The 19,958-nt window shown below is 25.6% G+C and overlaps 1 protein-coding gene across 1 annotated transcript in view; it reads right to left on the bottom strand.

Moving 5' to 3' along the window:
- Positions 1–19,958, bottom strand: part of LOC136984324 (multiple PDZ domain protein-like) — a 120,908-nt gene that overhangs the window by 86,551 nt on the left and 14,399 nt on the right. The window contains exons 3-5 of the mRNA XM_067281257.1: positions 18,146–18,297; positions 17,738–17,971; positions 11,494–11,744 (exon numbers count right to left, since the gene is read on the bottom strand). Coding sequence (XP_067137358.1) covers positions 11,494–11,744; positions 17,738–17,971; positions 18,146–18,297 — 637 coding nt within the window. The remainder of the gene's footprint in view (positions 1–11,493; positions 11,745–17,737; positions 17,972–18,145; positions 18,298–19,958) is intronic.

Here is a 19,958-nt window from a genome sequence, read left to right as displayed (position 1 = left end):
GAACGTAATATTCTAAATAAAAATTTATATGTAGTTCAATAAATTCAAATAGAAATAATTCAAAACAAAACTGAAATATTCTGTATAAACAAAACTGATTTATATTATGAAATATTCTGTATTTCTGTACATAAAACTTAAACTTAACAACAGATATTTAAATGTATAAATGACTGAATTCCCCCGCCTTTTCCAGCATTCTTTCCTAGATTAATATTGAATATAGAAAATTGGTTAATGTTACCTATGGTTCCAAGATGGCGGCTCGTCTCTGATTCCAGCAAATAGAAGAAGAGAAACAGTGGGGGCGCACGTTCTAACCTAACCTAACCTAACCTATTCTAATAAATGACCATAATTATTAGCAACAAAATTATTAGAATAGGTTAGGTTAGAACGTGCGTCCCCACTGTTTCCTTGCTGGAATCAGACGAGCCGCCATCTTGGAACCATAGGTAACATTAACCGAGAAATTATTCCGGAAAACTATTCAATTATGTTCGTTTGTAATATTAGCATTAGTTTATAAATTTATATAAGGATACAATAATATAAATAGGATGTACTTTTGAATATTATAAAAATATTTGTAGCTAGATATAAAATCGATAATGACATATTAAAGAGAATTTTATCGCATAATAATAGTAATTGTATTTTATAAATAAATAAATTCTACATATATTTATGTAATATTGATGTATATAAAATTCACATCTCCGACGATAGAGATTTCCCTTAATGGTAATAAAAGACGAAATCGATATCAATTGATGTCTATAAATTTTAAGTGTTTGCCCATGTTATTGTCCATTCTTACCAATACTTGATTGTAGGAAAGTTTTAATTTTTTTAAGTAAAAAACGGAATTAAATCGTAAAATAAAAATGCTACAAAGGCTGTAATTTTTTAAATTGTTAATTATTTTATGGTACTGGCACAAGAAAAATTAAAGAAATTTACATTTATAACACCATCTTTCATATTACAAAAATATTTTAATTTTTATTCAATACTAGACACAGCCTGTTAAATATTCAATTCGATCAGAATACGACTTGCCAATTAGTTCGATGTCACTGTCATTAGAATTTTGAATCGCATTCATACCGAATAAAATCTCGAAATATTTTCACATAAATGCTATTCATCTCATCTTTCTTAACTTTACTCCTTTACAAGGGAATTTCGTAAAGTTTTTTGTAATTACTTTCAAAATTTGAGAAATAATTATTCACAAAATACAATATTCTTAGTATTTTTGTGAATATTCTAATATTTTTAAAAGATTTCACTCTGAACACAGCTAGTTCACAAAGTATGTTCACGCATTGTAATGCTAGCCTGTTTGATCAATTATTTTCTATTATATACACATACGATTTATAAATATTTAAAAAAAAACTTCCAAAAATTAATATTTGCATTACAGTTCTTACATTTATCATATTATTTTTAAAAAACTGTATATAATATACTGTAAAACTGTAAAACAAATTACAAATACACTAACAAGACAGGAACAGATATTTTTTCTTCACATTTATTTGTAGAACTACAATACATGATCTATATTATAAAACTACAAGTAATTTAAAAACAGTTTCTACCTGAAACTGCACACTATAATAAATATGAAACAAATGAATATGCGCAGAAGAAAATCAATTTGAATTTTAAAAAATTCAATATAATATATTTTAAGAATAAATACTGAACTTCTTTATCATCTAAGATTATTGATCTGACTGAATGACAGGCGAAATAAATTCCATTTGAATTCTTTTTAATGCTAAAAGACGAAATTGATAGTTATTCTATTTTCATGTAAGATGAAAGATCAGCCAACTTTATTAAGGTACAATACATATTCCTATCAGATAAATTAAACCATACATTCAACATTGCCTACAGCATATTACTCTGATAAACAGAAGCTGATCATCATCAAATAATAAAAATTTGTAGAATGATAGAAAGTAATTCTCCTGAACCTCAAAAAAAAAAAAAAAAAAAATTAAAATTTTCATAAGTAAAATGTATTTAACTCCAGTGAGATTAAAATTGTATTAAAAATATATTAAATATTGAAAAATATTTTATTATTACTATGCTAGATGAAAGGAAAACTATTGATTTATTACAGCACAATTCTTGTACCAATAAATTTTCATTATCTACTTTTCCCTGTAAGATGTCTACAATAAATAATATCCAGATAGTATAATTAAAATCTGTCTGTTGTAAATAAAAGGATTACTATTAGGTTTTCAAATCTAATGTGTCACCATAAATGTTTCTAAATTAAATTTAGAACAAAAAATTTAATTAATAAAGGTATTATACAATATAATCATTCTACAAATAACTATAATAAATTTTGAAATTTATTCTATAATAAAAATATGACAATTGAAAGCATTTCATTTTTAGAAAATTTAATTAATACAAAAAAATTATATTACTTCTCATTTTAATAAATTGCCTTCTGTTAATTAAAATATATATAAAGATTATTATTAATATAATTAATAAAATATATTGTTTTCAATAAAACTAGCTTATATATGATTCTATTATACTGATTTGTTATAATTTGCTTACCAGTTAATTTCTAAAAATTATTCCCTTATAAAATCTCATTGCTTAAAAAATATAAAAACGAGATGAAATGGTTTTTAAAATAAGTAATATAAGTAAAGGAAAAATAAGTATTACTGTTAAAGAAACATTCCTATAGCCATATCAATTAAATTATTGACACAAATACATAAAAAATATATTCTAATTTATGATTTTTTACATTTTTATCTTGACTTATATTCTTGTTTTTGGAAAATTTTTGAATTGTTGATTAAAAATATATGCTTTCTTCAATATTGATTATTTTCAGGTAATAAATGGCAAAGAAAAAATTAAATTGGAGTATGTCATGAAGTGAATAAACGATGTTATCTTGATTGTCATGCAATATTTCACACAAAATAAAAAATATAGGGGAAATCAATATACAAACTATTGCAACATAACATAGGAAGAAGGGGGGAAAAATATATTTTAACAACCAAAAATCATTATATCTTATTATGATAGAATAAAATATTTTATTATTTAAGGTTTATACATTTTTACCAGTTCATTATATTATAGTTTTATAATATAAATTGAAAAATTATAGTTATATTACAAATTAAAAAATTCACAATTTTAAATGTTAATCTGCATTCTACAAACTATAATTTAAGCAACATAATTCAGAAGTGATTTCAATGTGATAGGAAATTCAAAATATCATTGAAATGCCAACTGAATCTCTCATCTAAAAAAATTCTCCTATGCTATAAATCATACTAATCTTTATACTGTATACATCTAAATTATTTCAAAAAACAACAATGAAATTGTTCTCATTTTATACTGGTGTAATTTGGTTACTCACTAAAATAAAGTATGTTAGTGATTTTTATTAATCACTAATATATTTTATTTTAGTGAGTATCATATAAGCTATATTCCATAATTATAAAGGCAGTCTCTTAAAAGTTTAAATTATTAACAATCTTACTTCACCAACTAATGCTTGCTGAGAAAAATTTTTTAGTAAATAAACATTTTCAACCTATCATCATAGGCTATCTTCAAGTTTTTCTCAGCACGCATTAGGTAGTGAAGTAAGATTCCTGTATCTTTCTACTGAGTGCACTGTTTATGCATTTATATTATTATTTACAATCAATCAATGAAAATGATTTATATATTATATATATATATATATATGATGCCATTTAAAAAATAAACATTTAATTAAAAGATTCATTAAAAAAAATCATCAAAAAGCAAAATTTTTATGAATATAGTAAATTTGATTGTCCCGAAATTATAAAGGCATTGTATTTTAATAACCAATAAAGTTATCTGTGTTATTAATTACTCATACTTTTAAAAAATTATCTGGTAACTTCAAAATTATATCTCAACAATATTTCTAGTCAATTTTTTCCTGTCAAGTAACAATGGCACTTTTTAAATCAATAACATTGGAAAACAAAATCAAAATGTTGTATACAGACTTTGGCAATTTTTTCTCATAGATTTTCAATAGAGACAAGTCAGGAGGCAATGTTGGCCAATCCATAACTTGCACACCATTATCTAAAACCCACTCAAATGCTCAGTGAAATGTTGAAAGATCCAGAAGAGTCTTCCAATTTTTTCACCAAATGAAAGATGATGATTTTCAAGCAAGGTCTGATAAACAGCAGCATTCATTTTACCACTAACTAAGGCAACATTAGTTTTACCTAATAATCCAAACCCTGCTCAAACCATAACATTATCACCTCCTTGCTGCCTCTTACAATACATTTGCTCTTCTTAGATCATGCCAATAGTATTACCAACTGTCAACCAAGTTAAACTTTTTTCATCACTAAACACAACTTATTCCTATTTGGTAGTCTAGAACATTATTTCTTTCACTCATTTCAATGTTCTAATTTTATGCTGGTTCTTTCTTTTCTTATGATGAAGGTTTTTCAAAATCTTTAAAAATACTGAAAGGGTTAATAATTATAAGTTTCTGTCTTGCTGATAACTTTGATGGCCTTGTTGATTTTTGGTGCTATATTTTAATTTTTAACACAAAATTGTCAACTATGGTAGTAGATCTGTCCAAATGTCTGACAATTGTTCTATTTAACTTTCTTCCAGCTTTCCAAACAGTTATTTGTGCTTTTTCAAAAACAAATATCCTCCAATCAACAAAAATACATAAATTAATCACTACACCAATACAAATATTTATGCATCTACTTCAAATAAGTAATTTTTTTATTTGGACAGAAATAATAATCATGGCCTTTATACTTTTGGGACATACAAACCATTGAATGTTGATAAATAAAATTTTTTACTACAGGAATTTACTTTATAGAATATCAGTTTTTTTGTCATTTTTTTTTATAGAGCCCTGAAATAAAAATTTAAAAACTCATTTCGTTGATCAAATATGTAATTTTAATACTTTTCTAATTAAAATGACTGTCTTTATGATTATGGGATGCACCTTAATTTTAATACATAGCTTCCAACACATAATAAAAATGTTGAGGAGAAAAACCACTATAATCAATCTTAAAACAATAATAAACAAAATTTTATCTCACATAATGGTTTATATACTTCAATGTTTAAATCATTATATAAGATAACAATATTCTGACAATAACAGCTTTTTAATATCCGATTCATTGAAATTCTAAATAAACTAAAAGTTCAGGATCCATGTATAACTCTTATTAATAAAACTTCAATTGTTTAAACTTTATGTAAAATATTACATTAAAATTTCTGAATATAAAACAAAAACAAATCTACAAAAATAATCATTCATTGCAACTTTTATTTCTTAATTTAAAATAAGTCATGATAATATATTTAATATTACTATTATTTTAAAATAATAATTTAAAATTAAATTGTTATTTAGTTTAGTATATTTATTCTCTAATTATCATATTTACTTTTTTTCCCCAGATTTTAGTATCTCTGAAAATAGGGTGCACCTTAGATTCAATGAAATATGTCATAATTAGCAACCTTAGTGATGTATGTCTCACTTCTCTTTCACTAATTCATTGCAAGATTAGAGAAATAGTTTATATTTAAGAGTTCATCCTAGCTCAATCTCTCTATTATATTACAATTATGTCATAACTACTTAAATTAAAATTTCAGAAAAGTTGTGCAGTGCTCTTTAAAGAAATGTTGCATTTTTGATGCTTCAAACAACACCAAGGATGATTGTGTGTGGAAAGATATGAGCATTGAATCCAGTATTGATTCATAATAGCCTAACATAGAAAGGGAAGAGGTTTCCAATTTCAACACCAGAAAAGAGTGATATATAACTTACTTTACTGGGCAATAAATATCAAACAAATTTATGTGAACAGAATCAGTTCTGTTGATACAAATTTGGTTTCAAGTTGTCTATTTTATCAAAACAGAAAAGAAAAATCTACAAACAAGCATACAGAAATTAAAATGCATCTTACATTCAATTGTCTTATTTTAGTATGGTATTTGCAGATTAGTTAATTAATTTTTAAATATTAATTTATATCATCATTCTGTTTTATTTCTAAAATTCATTTTCTTTTGCTCATATTATTATATTTTGTTAATTCTAAGACACATTGCAATCAAATTTTAATTTCTATGAAGAGGAAAATTTTACATCATTAATTTTATTAAGTTTTCTTAAGTATCAATAAATTATAAATAATGCAAATGTCACAAAATAGGTAATATTTGACACTTTCCACAGTCTTTTGCATAAATGTGCATGATAACCTTTCTTTCAATGCTGCATTATGATGTCCATTTGAACTGATGTGACTGTTGAACAGTATAGACAAAAATGTCTATTACTAGTGTATCTATTACTGGTGTAATGTCTACTCACAATGACTTCCGACAAATTGTTTTGGCTCTTTAATACTAAGACACATCTTTATTTCATACTACTGGATATAAAGGTGCTTCTTAGAATTGAGTAAATACAGTATGTTTAAAAACTAGTTTCACAAATTTCAAAGTAGTTTAAATAGCTAATAATTTTTGAAATCAGTATAACCAATTATTTTTGTCAATGTATTCAACTATGTAAATATATTTAAAAACAAAAAACAATACCTTATATCATTCCAGCAATTAAAATTTAATGAACTCAAAAATACATTAAAACAACTTCTTACACAACTACTGGAATGTATACTTTACACTCGAGAACCTTAAGAGTCCAGTAATAACACTCTAATGGAAAAGTAACATTTTCGACTGTACCCCAGTAGAACTCAAAAATGTTTTTATGCAGCTTAATGGATCTTCTTCAGTTGCAAAACACAAAGCAAAATAGAAAATACAAAATTTAAAGTTTAAAAAAACATTTGAGAAAAAGAACAATATACTGTGTTCTTTTTCTCAAGCTGATGCTGAAGTGACTGCAGAACATTGCTGCAAGAATCCTTGTTGTAGAACAGAAGGAAGGAAATACTATGGAACAAAATAGTCTAAAACTTTTTTTAAAATGTTTCAAACAATAACATGTATTACCAAAATGATTTATTCTCTGTTTATTATTTAACTTCAATGTAAGACAGCCCATTCCTATTAAAAACATAATTACAATAGTGCACATTTTTATTCTTAAAACTATCATGTGTATTAGCTGTATATTAAATGATAATATAAAAAATATCTAAATATTTTCTATATCAGCATTTTTTATATATGATGCAATACTATAAAAATCTTTTATATTCATAAGTTTTAATCCAAAATGCTCATGGATGTCTCTTTTATTGAATATTTCAGTTTTCCAAGTAGCATCAGTCCCACATTATCTCAGATTTGGTTCAATTTTGTTCTACTGTAATCGAAATTCAAAAAAACTGCAAGACTAGAGCTTTGCAAATTATAATGATGGTTATTTCAACAACATTAATAAGGATTATATATAAATACTGTATATCTTTTTAACTCATCATCATATCATATATTTCAATTTAAAAAATATTTTAATCAAAAATAAATTTTTATATGTGAAATATAATGAACTATATAAGATTTAAATGAAGCAGGAAAATGTGACTGACTGAACAGGAAATTCTATAAATTTGTTTGGAATTTATAACCAGAAAGTTAATTATGTCAATAACTAATTGGATTTTACTAAAACAAAGTTTAAAAGGAAGTATTAATAAAATAGTATAGCATAAAAATTTTATTTTTTTTTAAGATAAATCATATATTAAGTAAGAAATTTATTCATTTTTTTTCAGGCTAAAAAATAAAAATTTCTAAATTTTATTCTAAATAATTCATTTTAATCTCTATTTTCCTATTTTTATTCTCCTCTAATTTCTAAATAATATAAACAAACATTAAAAAATTATGAAGTAATAAAGATGCAAAACTGAAACAGTTACATTTGAATGCAACTGACAAATTAGAAAATGCCTGATGAACAATCAATGAAAATGATATGGAAAACTTAAATAACTTTTATTTACTTTTATTTAAGTTAAATAACTTTATTTTATTAAGTTAACAAAAATAAAATATCATTTAAAAAAAATTTTTTTTTTACCGATTATAATTAGAAAACTTAATAAAACAATCAAAATGTAATACTCTTATATCATATAACAATTACCGGCAATTAATGTAATCAATTTACAAATTTAAACAGAAAATTAACTATTAAACTTTGGATTTTTTTAACAATGAATTAGAGTTAATAAGAACACAAATATTAATTATTGTTTTGAAATAGTTGTTATTGTATAAATAATAACTATTCAAATTGAATAATAACTTCTGGATCAACTATTGGATTGTAATATAAAATATTCATATTTAAAAAGAATCAGAAACTTAATTTTGTCACTAACTTCATAGTTATTGAATGTCAAATTTGTTGTTATAATAATAAATGATAAATCTAAAAATACTTCATATTCTGTTTTAAAAAAAAGCACTTAAAAACTAAATTCACCTCAAACATACTCAAGAGAAATTCCAGAGTTAAGAGTTTAAAATTAGTTTTATAACTTGTCTTAATGATGTAGGAGTTAAAAATAAACACATGATATTTTTGTAAAATGTCATTTCATATATGATGATTAACAACAGAAGATTTAAAAAATTTTCTGAAAACATTTTTAAATAAGAAGATATTAAAACTACATAAAAATTTAATATTTTATGAAAACTGCTGTAAATTATTCATGTGACAAACTATAAAATTATAAGGAGAAAAGCATAAAATAATCAGTCAGTATAAAGTTACATTTATATGAATACATATTTTACTTCAAAAAATTTAATGTATGAAAACAATTTGTGAAATCTGTTGTTCAAATTTTTAATATACTGTGGCAAATGTCAGGCTATTGATTGAAAAAACAAAACAAAACTACAAATTCCAATAAAATTATTTTTGATAGCATAATATCAGTAATCAAAAATTTCTATCATATTTTTTCTATCATACTTTTTCCAGAGCCACTTTTAAGATCACTGTGAACAAGACTGCAAGAACACAGAAGGAACATATTAAAAACAAACCCTACAAAAAACCTCACATTTTGTCCTATCTCCAGATAACAAAATAGACAAGCAGAAAATAGAATTAATCAAAATTGGAGACAAGAGTCATCTGTTATTTTCATTAGACCACCAAAATCATCAAATCATATAATCCAATCATTGTTCCAACATATAACTTTTTTCCTGTATTAGAAGTATTGCTGAATATCAAACTGCTCAAACATTAGTTTAGCTGATTTACCATAAACTATTATAATTAAATCAGGCCTTATAAATTTAACAAAAATACAGTAGAATCTCTTTAATCCAACATATATCAGATCATATATTACTGGATTTTGTATTATGTACAGTACTGTACAGTAAAAAAAAAAAAAATACTTGGTTCACAAATTAGACTATCATATTAATTACAGATTGTGACTGTTTTGCCAACCTCATAAGCAATGAACAACTAGTAACTGACAGTATACATGTACTGTACTGTACATCAGTCTCTGTCACATAGGTTACATTGAAAGCGTAAGATGAAAATTTCATGTGCACCACCCTATAGAGTGTTAGATTGTTAGATGTGTTGGACTGGCATGTGATAGACTACAAAAACTATTATACTATTATACAATAAACAAAAATTGCATGGTACTAGATATTTTTCCATTTTGGTAGGTTTCTGTTTTAAACAGGTTTAATATTTTTATCTGTTTTATCTTTAAACTACATCAGATATATGTCACACAATTTGATTCATTTTTAATAGTAAAATCACTTTTACAAAGTCTACATAAAAAAATTTTATTACTAGGCTTAATCCAAATTAATTCAAATTGATTCCAAGTAAAGATTAAAGTATTCAAATGCACAAATTGAAAATTGTTTGATTACAAAAGGTTCTTTGTTTCCAAGAACTTGTGTTATATATATTCAAATAGTTCTCAGATGTTAATAAGTTAATTGTGTGTCTTGTAAACAAAAACTTTCTTCCCAATTTTAAGTCAGTCAAATTACAATGTTATTTTATTGTACTTGGAAGAATGTTTTCTTTAAGGTTTAATTAACAACTAGTTTTACTAGGTCTGATTAATTTTATATTTTAGTTGCAATTTCACTGGCATGCTGGTAACTCTGGAGTTTCTGGCATGCTGGCCCCCCATTTTATGCAACATGCCAGACATTCCACAAAAACACAGTATTATTTGTTTTATTCATATTGTGTTATATTTTTGTATATATATTTTTAAATATTTAAAAAGAGCATTTTTTAATTTTAAAAGTTATATTTCAAAAGAAAATATCTAGAACACTAAGTTTTTGCCACTCATTCTATTCAAATATCTGTCTAAACTAGGCTTAAATAAAGTAGTCAAAAGTTCATTTAATATAAAAAGCTTATAATGTTGTTGTGTGTTATACATTAAGTTATAGACTTGTTTTCAATGTCAGGATTACACATATTTATTCAGTCAGTTGTTATAATTAGTATAGGAAAGTACTAAAGTAATTGCAATAAGCACATCCAACTGTAAAATGATAAAACTGATATACAGAATGATATCAGCAAACTAAAATAAACAAGAAAGTAAATAAGCAATAAAAACATACAAAAATAAACAACTACAGCATACAGTTCAGCATAGTAAATAAATTATATTAGTGATTCTAGAAACTACATATATAAGAAACAGGCAACTATATAAAAAATTAGAAGAAATGGAAATTTATATGTAGCACAGATTAATATAAATACTAAGTCAAAAATGTTAAGACAACTAGTATATTCAAGAAATTTTACACTATACTAAGAAAACTATATTCAACTCATTGTATTTGAGAAAGATAAAAAAAAAACATGAGAAATAAAGCAGTAACAAAAGGAATGTATCTTGCATCTATATTATGGATTGAAAGTGACAGACACCATTCCTAAAATAATTTTTGGATTATTCTTTAATCTATACAACTAAAACTTTTTACTGTTGCATTTGTTGAAAGTCTATAAAAATTACAAAAAACTCATCTTACATCTTTGGAAAAACAGCTTTAAACTAACAATTTTTTTATTAAAAGTGAAACTTACTATTCAACAAGATGCCAATAAATTGATGGTGAAGTTAATTCTAATATTTTCAAATTGTTTTGTTATTATTTATATTTCATTTTAAAAAACAAACAAGTTTTTATTTGAATATCCTTAATTGCACATTGTTTTTTCCATATTTCAACTTTTAAAAATTTTAAAAGCTGAATTTATGAAGGGCAAACATATGTTAATGGCTCTTGTTATTTTTAAAAATGCATTAAGATCAGAATTTTAATATAAAAATAAATATCAGAAAATAAAGTACTTAAAAACTTATTATATGTTTTATTAAAGCATACCTTCCAGCTATTCCCGTAGCTTGTATTTCTTGAACAAATATACCAAGTTCTCCACAATCTTCAGCTCTTAATCCGACAACACTAAAGCCCAAACTGCTACCTTCTGGCTTATATAACTGTATATTATGAATATCTCTGCCTCGAGCACCTTGAACTATTGTTCTATGAAATTCTTCGGCATAACTTTCAGTAGTAATGGTAGTGATGGAAGATAAGAGGTAGTTTGGTGATACTATTGTAGGAATTGAGATCTAAAGAAAAAAATATATAAAATCATAATCATTATTATTATTACAGATACAAATTTCATTAAAAAAACAATAATATAAAATAAATCAGAAAACCATAAGATTCAACACAATCAAAACTTTCTTTAAAATATTTTATCACAATTCAGATTTACCAAAACAATGTTCTGAATCTCTCTAGATTATTGTGGCTGGCACTAACATATGATATGAATATTGGGCCAATATAAATGTAAATTAATCTTGCCATTTAGCTGATGCTGCTGCTCTCTTTTTGTTACTAGTCTATAAATGTGATAACATAAAACTATTCCATTTACTGGTATAGATATGCATGAAGTGTTCAATTAATATTTTTCCTCCTTCATCTTTCTGATATGTAAACAAAAACAAAACTCCATATTCCATGACACAATTTCCAATCTTTGTTAATTAGTCATCCAATTTAAAAGATATTTCAAATAGAAAATACACAGCAAAAGAGACTGATATTAAGAAAAATCAGTTGATGTAAAGAAAACTTGATAATTATAATTATTATTAACTCTGTCAACTCTTCAACTAATATATTATAAGCATTATAAATGTCAAATTATAAGAATTAAAGTTACAAGTAGAAATTCTATAAGATTAGAATTATTTAGGGTAGAGGAAGCTACTGATTATTTAAATAAAGAAACAATATAATTTGACCTTCAGACTAAATTATATTGTTTAAGTACATATTATAAATATATTTTTATACAAAAACATGTATGTAACTAATTTGTATATGAATTAGCCTGTTCTATTTTCCATTAAATATCGCAAATGTCGATGCATCGCCTCCACAGGGCCGCTGCAACAAATTCGCGCCTGGCACACATCGTACCAAGATTGAGCGTCGCCACTCTCACCTGATCAATATTTTTCCCTCCTCATATTTTGCATTGTTGTTTTCAGGTTTCTGGACTAGCTTGCTTGCATCCAGACACCTTCCATGCGTCCAGAGCCCTTGCCAATTTTTCAGCTGGGCCAGACCATGCCCTGCCGCGTCAACTACGGTGTACGCCCTAGCATTACCTATATCCTGTTGACTCAAATTTGGATCTATGTGGGGATTAATCCAGTGTGTTGTTTAATTTTATTTTAAAAAAGATTCCTTAAAAAAAATTAAATAATTTTTTAAGAAAATACTTTAATATAATAATGAACAGTGCAGTTTTAATAAAAAGATTTCTCAAATCTTTTTATTGTATAACATTGGAAAAAGTAAGTTTTTGAAAATTGATTTGTTTAAGGGCAAATTTTATTATCAGAACAGATGATAGTCTTAAATATTTCTTTTCATCTATAAACTTCAACAATATAACAATTATAATTATAAAAAATTAATAGTATAAGCTTACTTATAATTTAACATAAAATTACATTTTTGTGATATTCATGAATTGTATAACCAAATATCAAAACAATTTAAAAAGAAGAAAAAACTCAGAACATAATTTAAAAGTCAAAAATCACTTCATTTAAAAGATTTTATTATTTGAAAAATAACCAAACTTCTTTTATGAATACAACTACACTTTACTGAGAGAAAAATATTTTTAGTATATTTTATACACTAATTGTCAAATTCATAATTCAAATAAATAACAGAAAAAAATAATGAAAGAATATTTTATATACACAATACTTAAATAAAACAGAAAAAGAACTCATATACAAATGATTTAAACATCTTTAAATTAAAAATAAAGAAATAAATTAACAGTATTAAAATTCAAATTAACTACAAATCCCAATATAAACTTTCATAACATGAGTAAAACATTCACATTCCTTTGCATTTATAAAAGCTGAGATACAAAAGTTTCATACCTTACTGCAAATTTTGTGCATAATGGATTCCAAGTCTATTAATTACAGAAATGTAATGTTATGTCACTTGGAGCTAGAAAAGATCACTAACGCTTTATTATCATATTTATTATGTTCCTTTAACCTTCACATATCTTTCATTTAACATTACTAAAAGAATCTAGAAATATAACCTATATATATATATATATATATATATGAGATATTTAGATTATATGTGGTATCATTAGTTGAAATTCTATACTCTGTTCTTATTATCTACAGGTTGCTTATCATTCTTGAAGTGTTACATACAGATTATAGTTACATTTTTAAGCTATAATTTAGACCTCCTTTTTAAACACAAAAGAGTTTGTTAAAATAAGTTAACTCTACAAACTGTTTATATGGTACATTTTTCACTTTTTTTTGAAAGATTTGTGTATTTTTATTACATATTCTATTATATTGTATCAAAATGGTATTGAAAATTAAAATAAAGGAATAGCATTTAAATTCAAATTAAATGGAATTATTTTATTCACGTTCTTAAATTTTAGACAAAATGTTAGACTAGACTAGATTAAATTTTCAAATCAATCTAAAATTGAAAATTTCAATTAAACGATATTCCTGAATTTTCTTCAAATTTGCTTAAATACCAAGAGTTTTCCCAATTTCATGCAAATATAAATTTTTTCAATGCATAAATTTTCCAGATGAGTCACTAACCTCTATTAGTCTAATTTTCTCTAAATTATTAACCTAAATAGTTAAATAGTTTCTGTAATTATATATATATGTTACAGTAAAAACCCATTTTTAGTGAAAACGCGTTTTAACTAGTTGAAACTAGTTTTTACTGGATGTCATTGTTAAAACTAGAATTTACTGCTAGTCAAAAATGAATTTGAGTTAAAACTAGTTTTAAATAGACAAAACAGGTTTTAACAAAATGGCTTAGTAAAAACTGTTTCGACCAAGGTCATTCAGCTAACACATTCCTATAGTGTATGATGAATTTCGTATCGCTTTAACCCTTTTCCCCGACATCTTGTTTACGTTTATTTTGCGATCCCTCCTAAGGCAATATAGGTCAGTCAGCTGATATTATTTTAAAAAGTTCACCAAAAATCAAATCATCATTATATCTATATGAAAAAATCACTTACATTCATTAATATCTTTAGTTTTAAATACAATATTTTTCAATGCATTTTATTAAAAAAATTTATAATAAAAAAAATAATATATATCAGAACTAACACATAAACTTGATAATTTGTAACATTTTGTGAAAATTAACATCGTCTAGTTACATAGTTGTTTGCTGGCACTGAGCTAGAAAGAAGTAGAATATTGTTTTGTACAATTCGATATAACACTTATGCATGTATGTTTATTCGTCGCGCACATTATATCAAACATTTGTTTGAAATCAAAATTTTATACTGCTATCAACTAATATAATGAATTATTATACTTTATAAATAAACAACAACTAACCCGTTATATATAAAGACCAACCACTGCCGAATTATCGGGCTAGCAAATGGCTATAGTAATATTAATAATTTAAGTTAATTTGGTACTAGAGTTAGGCGTTAGGCACCATCTCTTGCTAAATTTAATAATTAGAATTTTAATTAAATAATTTAAATAAATTTAGGCCTAACTGGAAGAAAAAAAAATCGGCCCGAAGCGGGACTCGAACCCGCAACTTCTGCTATCCGTGCAGACACGTTACCAGTTACGCTACCCGGACCTTCGGTCCGATCTCCCCTTCCAGTTGATATAAGATTACCGTACGACCATCGACGGTCATTACAATGCCGGCTGGGGACACATTAATTGCCCACGTAAATGACCGTTGATGGTCGTACGGTAATCTTATATCAACTGGAAGGGGAGATCGGACCGAAGGTCCGGGTAGTGTAACTGGTAACGTGTCTGCACGGATAGCAGAAGTTGCGGGTTCGAGTCCCGCTTCGAGCCGATTCTTTTCTTCCAGTTAGGCCTAAATTTATTTAAATTATTTAATTAAAATTCTAATTATTAAATTTAGCAAGAGATGGCGCCTAACGCCTAACTCTAGTACCAAATTAACTTAAATTATTAATATTACTATAGCCATTTGCTAGCCCGATAATTCGGCAGTTGTTGGTCTTTATTATACTTTATTCACTTCGTATCGAACGAGATTATATCTGTTGTTAATAAATTCAAAAAAATCGATATTTACCAAAGTGACAATGAATCGGTACCCTCGAAATTTTGCTTAAAAAACCAGGGTACCGATCAATCTGTGCCTTCAGGGACAAAGGGTTAATTAATGTTAATAACACAGATGTGTGACCAATATTTTCAATAAATATTGTATTAAATAATACAAATGTTTTAATCCCAATCATCACTTTATTTATTTCCCCCAAACATATTTATGTAGCTAAAAGTTAAAAAGTTAATGTTTAATTTTAGTTTTATCTAAAATCAAAACATGTACAGCAGTAAATTCTAGTTTTAACTAGACAAAACGGGTTATAACAATGACATCCAGTAAAAACTAGTTTCAACTAGTTAAAACGCGTTTTCACTAAAAACAGGTTTTTACTGTAACATATATATATATATATATATATTTTTTTTTAATCATTTTTCTAATAAATAAGTCATTAAAACACTTTAAATATAATTTGCTGTAATGATAATTGGTAATGGAGAGATTGATAATTTTTACTTTAGTATAGAAATATTTACATGCTAAAAATAAAAATTGCAATTCTTCTAAATCAGAAACATAAGCAATATAAAAAATGTATAATAAACAATTGAGAAAAAATATTTGATGGTCTTTTGGAAATTTGTTAGATTATAGCCAATTTCCAACAATGTTGCCAGTTCAAAAAAAAACAATATAGCATATGTATGTCATAATATATTAATATAAATTCAACTGTTTTTTTTTTTTATAATGTTAAATTTTATTGTTTTGCATACTCTTGTCCAGTAGGTAATGAGACAACAATTGGCAACCCAAAAGAAGAGGAAGCAGTGTATTGTGTTACCAGTACATGTTTGATTGTCTCTCTCGCTCCATTTTCTTTGTCCTCACTGCAGAATAATTAACATGGACTAAATTTCAAGAGAATTGAAGAAATTCCACATATTTCCAAGAAATTTGCTTGGAGAAATTAGAAGAGGAAAACTCTCCCTTATCAGTTCATGTTATTACATTGTTATTAATAACTACAGTAACTTGCAAAACAGTTATTCCTGATAATGGTCTATAAAGTAAATGAAAAACATTATAATTTAAAAATTATATCACCATTTATTATATTAAAAGTTCAGAGAACTAGAGATGAGGTATACATATGCATATCTCTAGTTTTGATTTAAGGAAAATTGCCATGTCAGATGTCTGTAGTGCACAAAGGATTCTTCAGTTTCTAAAGACTATCTTATTGACTTTAGACAAAGAAAAAGCTAACTGATGAGTTCATAACTGAAATTTAAAATTAACATCTAACATACCCTATTACATAACCTGCACTCACTTTCAAATTTCCTTTTGAACATACAACTCATAACTTACCTACATGAAATGTTTTACTGTATTATTAGTTCTATTATTATGAATACTTCTTTTCCAAATCACAAATTTCTATGAGTAATTCCATTTTTAAAAATGTATACAATAGAAACCCAATTATCCAAACTCGATGGAACCAGGGAGTCTTTCAGATAAACAAAATTTCAGATAATCCAGAAACACATTTGTTTCATGCTTTGGGTACATCAAGCACTTTGCATTTAAAGTCTCATTAACAATAAATACTGTAATACAATTACTGTATTTGAAGGTAAATTAATTTACTCAAAACCTAATATAATGTTACATGTATGACCTAGATTTGCAGTGCTACAGATAACAGTGATTTCAAGTTACATGGCGAGTTTAGTCTCTGTGTATTATACTCTGTGGTATGTACAATGCTACATATTCTGGTTTTTTGTTTTTAACTATTTCAAATAATTGAGTTTCTACTATAATTAAAACAAATATCTGAACATCAGTAGGAACATTAAACTCTAAAATATTTAAAGGAATTTATTAAACTGCATTATTATAATTCAATTTAAAAAGTTTTACTCACTTCTGCCAATGAATTTGTATTATCTTTTACTTGAGGAATTATATCTTTATTAAGGGTGGGATCAAATTCATAATTCTGTTCTGGATCAGAACTTGGTTCAAAAGAGTCAGAATTACCCGCTACATCAGTAGGAACATTCAGTAACAACTCTCCAGTAGCAGGGGTTATATCAAAATCAACTGGAAGTATTGATGGATGCTTATGAAGTTGATTCTTTAATTCATGAAGTGAATCCTGAAAAATGATAAAACAATAATTGGCATTTTAAATTTTACATCAGTCATTTAAATTTTAAAACTGAAAATAAATTTGCCCAGTCTGCTGGGACATTCAAAAAAACTTACTCCAGTCCAGAAAGTGTTAATGATTTCAAATAAAATTAATTTAATAAAAGTTTTTTTTTTTTACCTGTATTGTAAGTATAGTGTTAAATACGGGACTATCCAAAACACTAATGAGTGTGTTAACATCATCTTCCACTGTTGGATTTGCACTGGTACCATTTGATTCCCTAAGCTGCTGTTGTATTCTTTCTAATAGTTGAAGTGCTTGTTGAGTATCTGATAACAAGATTAAAATAATTTATTATATATTTAATATTAAAACTATATTAATCACATTATGAATTATATTTATTAATTAGTTTTACAAAACAAAAGTATATAAAATAAAAAATGTAAAGTTCTCAAAAATTCATTCTGAAAACATTTCTCTAAAATTTATTTTATAACAAGGTATAGAAAACAAAATTAATGAATTAAAAATTAGCAGAAACCTGTCTGATATTAAAAGTTCTTATCTTTGATTGCTAGCTAACCAATGAAACTTTTTCTTTGACTGTTAAAAATCCAGCATCATTAATAACATTATATTTTTTTAATTTCCAACAATAAGAATCTTTACTATATACGTATTACAACCTTCTCCTTAAAACAAGATTACAGGAGCATAAAAGTGGCATTTTTAAAATAAGAGAAACATACTAGACTTGGTTATTTTTCTTCATCCAATAAGTGCAAAATTCTTTGGAAATCAATGCATAAAAATTGAAAACTCCTTTAAAGCTGTTTGCCTTCATTACAGTTCTTAATTCTATCTCAATTAATCAGCTAACTTTTAATGTAAACATTTTAATTTCCTATTTTTGTGTCATAAATTACAGAATTTTAAAAACTGCGCTTCCGTACAATAGTTTTATATTTGTTTTCATAATCTATTTTTTCATCTTTATAAAACTAACATATTTTCTTAAACATCTATAACAAATAAATACAGTCATCCCCATATAACATGGTAGTTAAAGTAGGATCCGAAAAGATGCCATGTTATGCAAATTCATGCTATATGAAACAAAGGACTAATACAAAGCATAGGGTTAGATTCCAAAAGTTAACAAAAGTGTATTATTCTTTTTGTAATTAAAAGGAAAATGTTTATTAAAGAAATTAATAATTAACTAACGATCACAATCAAAAGTATTTCACTGCTAAACGTCGTTAAACGAGGATCTTTTTTTGGCAAAATATCATCATCTGAGCTTTCCTGTTGATCTTAATCTGAAGTATCAACATCATCTTATTTTTCTCTATATTTTTTTCATAAAATCTGATATATTAATTGTCTTTGCTTGTATTTACCTAAGAGATCTTTAAAAATTTAATCTTACACAGTAACTTTTAATTTAATCTATAAAAACAAAACACAGCAAGTCTTTCAGCTTCATTTAGAAACTAACAACAACAACAGCAACACATGGTTTATGGGAAAACTAGAATAGGAAAATATGGCAAGGAAGAAGAAAAACTGTGAAACTGAAAAAGACAAAGGTACAAAACAACATTGAAAACTTCAATATTCTAAAATCTGTGGTCAAATATGAGACAACATGCATGCTTGCTTGAATAAAAAAAATATCGAACGAAAGTGTTTGCACTTAAAAATTGTGATATTTTGTACAAGTATATCTCAAATTTGTATCCCAATTCTTAAACAATGTTAGAGTGAAATCTTGTTATAGGAATGCCATGTTGTACAAGAGATACCTGAGGATTAATCTGTTGTTTGTTTGTTAGCCAATACTAAAGTTTAAATTTAAATTGTACTCATTTGGAAATGAAATTTAAAGGAAATGGAAACTGGAACATACAAGCTATTTAACTGGAGCATGTGGAAATTTCAATCTCTGTATACTTGTAATTAAAATATTTAATTTTCATAAAAT

Source organism: Centruroides vittatus, unplaced genomic scaffold (assembly GCF_030686945.1).
Source record: "Centruroides vittatus isolate TY-2023 unplaced genomic scaffold, ASM3068694v2 contig_913, whole genome shotgun sequence".
In the NCBI taxonomy this organism is placed as follows: Eukaryota; Metazoa; Arthropoda; class Arachnida; order Scorpiones; family Buthidae; genus Centruroides; species Centruroides vittatus.
This window is presented reverse-complemented; position numbering and strand designations above follow the sequence as displayed.